Source organism: Coregonus lavaretus (genome assembly GCF_964263955.1).
Source record: "Coregonus lavaretus genome assembly, chromosome: 20".
Lineage (NCBI taxonomy): Eukaryota > Metazoa > Chordata > Actinopteri > Salmoniformes > Salmonidae > Coregonus > Coregonus lavaretus.
Window position 1 is genome coordinate 25388709 of NC_140007.1, and position 6225 is coordinate 25394933.

General features: G+C 43.1%; 1 protein-coding gene across 1 annotated transcript; it reads right to left on the minus strand.

Moving 5' to 3' along the window:
- Window positions 1-2786: 2786 nt before the first annotated feature.
- LOC311147299 (ubiA prenyltransferase domain-containing protein 1-like) lies at window positions 2787-5494 on the minus strand. Its single transcript, XM_084183985.1, has 3 exons — window positions 5299-5494; window positions 3821-4437; window positions 2787-3694 (listed from the first exon to the last, which is right to left on the minus strand). The coding sequence occupies exons 2-3, from the start codon at window positions 4416-4418 to the stop codon at window positions 3207-3209; spliced, it is 1086 nt and encodes a 361-aa protein (XP_084040111.1). The 5' UTR covers window positions 4419-4437; window positions 5299-5494; the 3' UTR covers window positions 2787-3206.
- Window positions 5495-6225: the final 731 nt, after the last annotated feature.

Consider the following 6225-nt stretch of genomic DNA (forward strand, 5'->3'; position numbering starts at 1 on the left):
GTCCGCTGGGTGAGTTGACGCCTCTTTGGCTGGGGAGGGCGATTGTATCCCAACCACAACTCTGGGAAAGGATTATCCTTGGTAGGTTTTTGGTCAACAAAGTGATAGGAACAAACAAAAACGTTGAGGGGTGGTTTCTTTAGATTCAATGCCTTCAGCCAGGTCCTTGATTCCGAGTCGGTATCAGGCTTGCGAAAAAATGTAAACAATGGAGCGCATGGACATTGCCTCTTCGTAGCTGGTTTGTGGTCGTAGCACTCTCTATCTAACCACTCGTTCAGGTGCTTTCTCGAGTTTTTGCAACCAACTACCGCACACGTCGTTCCCGAACCACTTTTCTTCATGTTGTAATTGTAATTTTTATATCCTCTTTGTCACTGCGATATCAGTGCTTTGTCGGCACAACGGAGCTAGCTAGCAAAACAAACCCAGCCCGGCAGAACGGAAGTGGATTGCATCGACGGGAGGAGTTCAGGAAGTAGAGCGGAAACGGCTCAAAAACGTGTGTATATCGACTCAAGATATGTAAATGAGAACGCATCGTGGCATGCAATTGTCTTACCTATTTTCTATGCAAACTTTCTAAATGTCGACCAACAAAATCAATGGACAAGTTATTGGAAAGATAGCTACTGATTGAGATAGGTGGGTATCCACCCCAAAGTACTATAGCCTACTCAGAAATCACCTCACTTGTTTCGATCAATGAGAGAAGACAGAGGCCCAACTCGGCGGAAAATCTGTCTCCCTCCAGCAGTTGGCGTTCTTTCGCCCACCAAGCAAGGGGTTTTCAGTCAGTGTCGAATTTGGTCAACAAAAGAATGAATGGCTTATTTGCTACGTGTGGTTTATTTGATTGAATAGAAGTTTCGTAATGCTTAGGTTGTTACGAGTGTACGAATATAAGTAGGACATGTGACATCCCCGCAACTTTGAGAAAAAACACTATATCTGAGATGGCTATGCATATTCCTGGCATGAGGCTAGTAGCATAGCATCTCTCCATTGAATACATGCGGTTGACGTCAACAACCCTCATCGAATATTAAAAAAATTATTAACATAATTGCATGTATCCACCAGTCCAAAGAAAGCATAGGTGGGACCTAAACAGTCTGCCATGCGGCTTTGTGGACAATGACTACCATTGTTACGGCGTATAATGTGAACGTCTAGCACCCCAAAGGTTGCGAGTACGAATCTCATCAGGGACAACATTAGCATTTGAACTAATTAGTAACTTTTCAACTACTTACTTATTTTTAGTTACTTTGCAACTACTTAGCATGTTAGCTACCCCATCCCCTAACCCACACCCGTCGCTATGGGCGGGCCATAGGGGGCCGGGCCCGCCCCCAAAAATGCTTGTGCCCCCCCCCACTTGAGGGAATGTATTATTAAATATACGTACCATAGGCTAATAATAATTGTGCCCTGCCCTCCCATGCATTTCATATGCCCCCCTTAAGACTGAGGTCTGGCGACGGGTCTGCCCTAACCTTTCCCCTAACCTTAATTTAGCTAACCCTTCTCCTAACCTTAACCTTGCTCCTAAACTTAACTCTAACCTTAACACCTAGTCTAGATAACGTTAGGCAATTCGTAACATATCATATGTTTTAGAAATTCGTAACATATAGTACGTCCGCAAATTCATTACATATAATACGAATTGTAATTCGTAACGTATAATACAAAATGGGTGCTGGACATCCACAACTTAATTAATACGATATGAAACGTAACGTATCATACTAAATGGAGTATCTCGGATTTACATACAGAATAATACGAAATGCCCTGAGACCAGGTTGAGGGGGTGGCATTATACATTGTTGGATTACTTCATGGTGCAAAAAATTATTTTATTTAATAATGAAGCATTTCCTAAATTCCAACGTTCCACCTGCAACTAGACATGAAGACAGCGGTGCCTTCCAAGTCGAAAATGAAGTATCACCAAGTAAAGATTTGTTGAAAATTAGTTGATGATGGATTGAACTACCCCAAGCTGCAATGGCTTATTGCAATAGTAGCCTACATTATTGCATATCGACCATTGCAGATCTGTAGTTAGGGGGAAGGCTCTTTCAGGGGATGGGCTTGCAAACCTGATGATAAGCACCAGGCTCTGATTGGTGAACTGATGTCTTATTCACACCTGAAGCAAAGACAGTACAGTATTAAGAAACTCTGTGCCTGAAGTTTGGCACTCAACCGAAGGCTGTTCTCTGTGGTGCAAAAATTGGGCACACACAGTGGCCCCATTTTAATTGCATATTTCAAAACCTTAGAAAAATGTAAGGATATAGTTCTTTCTGAAAGTCCAAATTATTGAAATATCTAATTTTGATATAACCTGAAGTAAATAAATAATATGACAATTTTTGCAATCAAATTTTTTTCTTATGACCCAATTTGAACAATGTCATGTGAGGAATAAGAAAAACAAAGACAATAGATGTAATTTCTTAATGAATCCTAAAAAGGTCACCACCTGGTCCAATGCAAATTAAGCTGAGATCTGGACCATTTGGGGGCATTTCCATGTACTCGCATCGCATCACAAGTTCGTATTAGGTTCTGGACTGGATCGATTAACCGTTGAACTCCTATGTCTGAAAATTAAAATGGACAATTCCAATCCGTGACTCCAAAACCTGATAATTACAAGGCTACCGTCTCTTTTCTGAAAACATAAAATTATTGTTGCTCATCATTTTAACCTCATAACCTGAAGAATATATAAAAGCTATTGTCCTAAAATAAGACATTTAATTTAAATGTAGAGATTAAAAGTTGTAGATTTGGTTTATTGACATTTTGAACAATTGCATCACCAGTAGCAAGTCTGAGGACCCGACGCAACGCATGGCAACTGTTTCTTCCATGTCTGTCCTCACGAGGAGGCATAGGGACTTGAAACGTCCTCTGTACTGTGGTCTTATACTAAATGAGTCTGAACACATCTCAGACTTCAACCGATACACAAAACTCTGTGCAAAATACTGGAACAATTACACATCTGGTTATATCTGTCAGTATTACAGAAGAATAACTAAACTGTCTGTTTCTCTGGATGTATAATCTAGACAATAAATTAAAGCCTTTGAACTCAAGCCAATCATTATAAATAAAAAGATGTACATAAACTAGTCTGTATTTAAACAAAAAAAAGCTATAAAAAAATGTAAGCTACAATTGGATCACAGTAGCGGTAAGCTGCCTTTAGGTGCCAGAATGATCCCAAAGACATAGAAAAGTCCCATCAGGAGGTTGAGCTTGGCTGTCTTTTGGGGGATCTTGGAATAGCACTGGCTGCGGAACTGCCTCTCCAGGGGGAAGGCCATGGGCAGCGTGAGCAGGGGTAGGGCCATGCTGATGGTGTAGTGGGTGGCCAGGATGCAGAAGAGCACGTAGGGGACAAACAGCAGGAGGTTGAAGAGGATGTAGGACAGCGTGGGCCCGATGAGGATGGCCAGAGTGACGATGCCTGCCTGTTTGTCAGAGTCCATGTCTCTGGTGTTGTTGCTGTGTAGAATGGCCTCTGTGTTGAGGGCCAGGGGGACGGCGTAGACCAAGGGCAGGACTGACAGGTAGCCCACCTGCACGGCGTGGGCAAACATGACTGCCAGGGGGCCAAATGTGATCAGGATCACCACATCCCCCAGGGCCACATACTTAAGACCAATGCCTGGAAACAGGACAAGGAAGATATCATAAGTATCTGGATATTAGTGTGTGTGTGGTTAGTACTGGTAAAAAGATAGTGAGTGAAATAATGTCAGTAAATCTTTAAACAGGTTAATGGTTAGCTCACCTCCCGTGTACAGGAAAGAACTTGAGAGCCCTCCAAAATAAATAAGGGCCAGATGCTCCATCCTCAACGTGGAGAGAAAGTAGAGCAGCGTGGCACACAAGCAGCCCAGAGAGTAGAGCAGTGCTCCGAACATGACCACGTCCTGCGGTGCCAGGATCTCATCCACAAGAGTCCTATCATCGCTCTTCTTGTGGTCGATCCCTTTGGAGAAGTCATAGTAGGTATTAACCAGGTTCCCTGCCCCATGCACCACCAGCACAGCTACGGCACACACCATGAGGATGACCAAGTCCACAGAGCCCTCCAGCTTGTAGGCCAGGGCACTACCCAACGCCACCGGTGTGAGAGAGGCACTGAAACTCCACGGCCGCAGGGCCAGCACATAAGCAGCACACTTGTACCTCATGTCGGACGCAACTCGGGCCATCCCTGAGCTTCGGTGGTCAGCGGTGTGGTTCCGCACAATGTCATTCAAACCAGAATGCCTTGTCTCATTATGTCCATTCGATCCAGCCAAAACAAATGTCTCTGTGTGGCTTGGTTTCTGCCCCACAGCCATACCTCTGCCAAGGTCCGCAGTAGTACCAGCAACAATCATAAACAAATGGATAGTAAACCTGAAACAGAATTACGGAGGTCACACATAGAACTTTTTTTTTTTGTCATTTAGCAGACGCTCTTATCCAGAGCGACTTACAGTTAGTGCATACTTTTTTTTTTTTTCATACCCCCTGTGGGAAACGAACCCACAACCCTGGCGTTGCAAACGCCATGCTCTATCAACTGAGCTACATCCCTGCCGGCCATTCCCTCCCCTACCCTGGACGACGCTGGGCCAATTGCGCGCCGCCCCATGGGTCTCCCGGTCGCGGCCAGCTACGACAGAGCCTGGATTCGAACCAGGATCTCTAGTGGCACAGCTAGCACTGCGATGCAGTGCCTTAGACCACTGCGCCACTATGTAAACTACTAACTTAATTTACATACAGTGAACATCATCTTGTGTAATGAGCAAGACCAACAAAATCCAGGCTCTGAAGTTCATTGAAAACCAGTAAGAAGCATCTATTATATTGTCCATCATTGAAGGGTTGCAAGAGCATGCAACAGGAAAAACAAATTGTTGTTGAGCAGGATTAAAGCTCGCTACTACATGCTAGGATGTAGCAACAAGTCTGTTTAATTTCCAGTACTTCCATCCTGAGTAACATTAGCTAGAAATATGCTAGCTGGGCCAGCTGTATTTCAATGCACCATCTTGTAAATTGTACAAAACACCTGTAGAATGACCACATTGCTTGCTTCCTACAACCTCGTAAAATGTGCCTTCAGAGCATTGCACTAGGGGGCTGGATCGTGAACTAGCTAGATACAGAGATTAAAGGATTAAAACTAGTAGCTAACTAGCCAGTGTGCTAATTAGCTAGCTAGCTAGCCAATAGCCAGGGAGAAATGAAATGTTCGACACCGGACATTACCTGTTTTATGTATCCTTTCTCTGACAAACTATTGCACACCATGTAACATCTTTCTGTGACCGCTACCTAACCACAGCGCTGACCCTGCTCCGTTGGCAAGCCTGCTACGTGTCAATTTTGAGGATATTTCACTGGCTGATCACAGTTAACCCTGACGGACGCCATTTCGTCCAACCAAAGTGCAGTATAAATAGGCACCGTTGGAAACTCATTCCAATGTCATCTGAGTTCCGCGTGTTGTAATGATGACTTGTCCAATAACCCTTTTCTCAAGATGAACATTTAAATAAAAATATTTTTTTTCTTACAAAATATCGCTTATTATCACACTCGCACCAACCCATATATTAAAAATACTAAGGCAGGAATTATATTCTCGGTTCTTTGGTGGTGGGTCAAAAAACAGCTCCGGGTAAAATTTGCAATAGGATAGAGACAGATCTAGGGTCAGCTCGATCTCTCCCTATCCCACCAGGATTTATTAAAGGGCGAATTCAGGCCAGCATCTAGGGGTAAATACCATACCCTCTAAAACGACACATCTCCAAAAACTTGTATGTACATGTTTGTTTCAATACTTTTCGAACGTTGCCGACTACGAATGCACACCAGACTCAAATTGCGTGTTTTGGCCCTTCACACACGCACTTATTTGATGTAGGCTAGGCTGCTGTAGGCTAGGCTACAACATTTGCGTTTTACACAGTTCTGCAGAATGTATGCCTATCATCATGGCTCACCATCCATTTGATGCAGGTAACTACAACTAGCAATATTCCCTCAACAATGAAAATAACATTTGAAAAATATATTTTACTTACATCAGTTTATATTTTATATTTTACTTGCATAGCCTGTTTTCCTATGCAATTATAAAATAGATGGGCCAATTGAATTTGAATTAAGAGTTATTATATAAATCAAAGT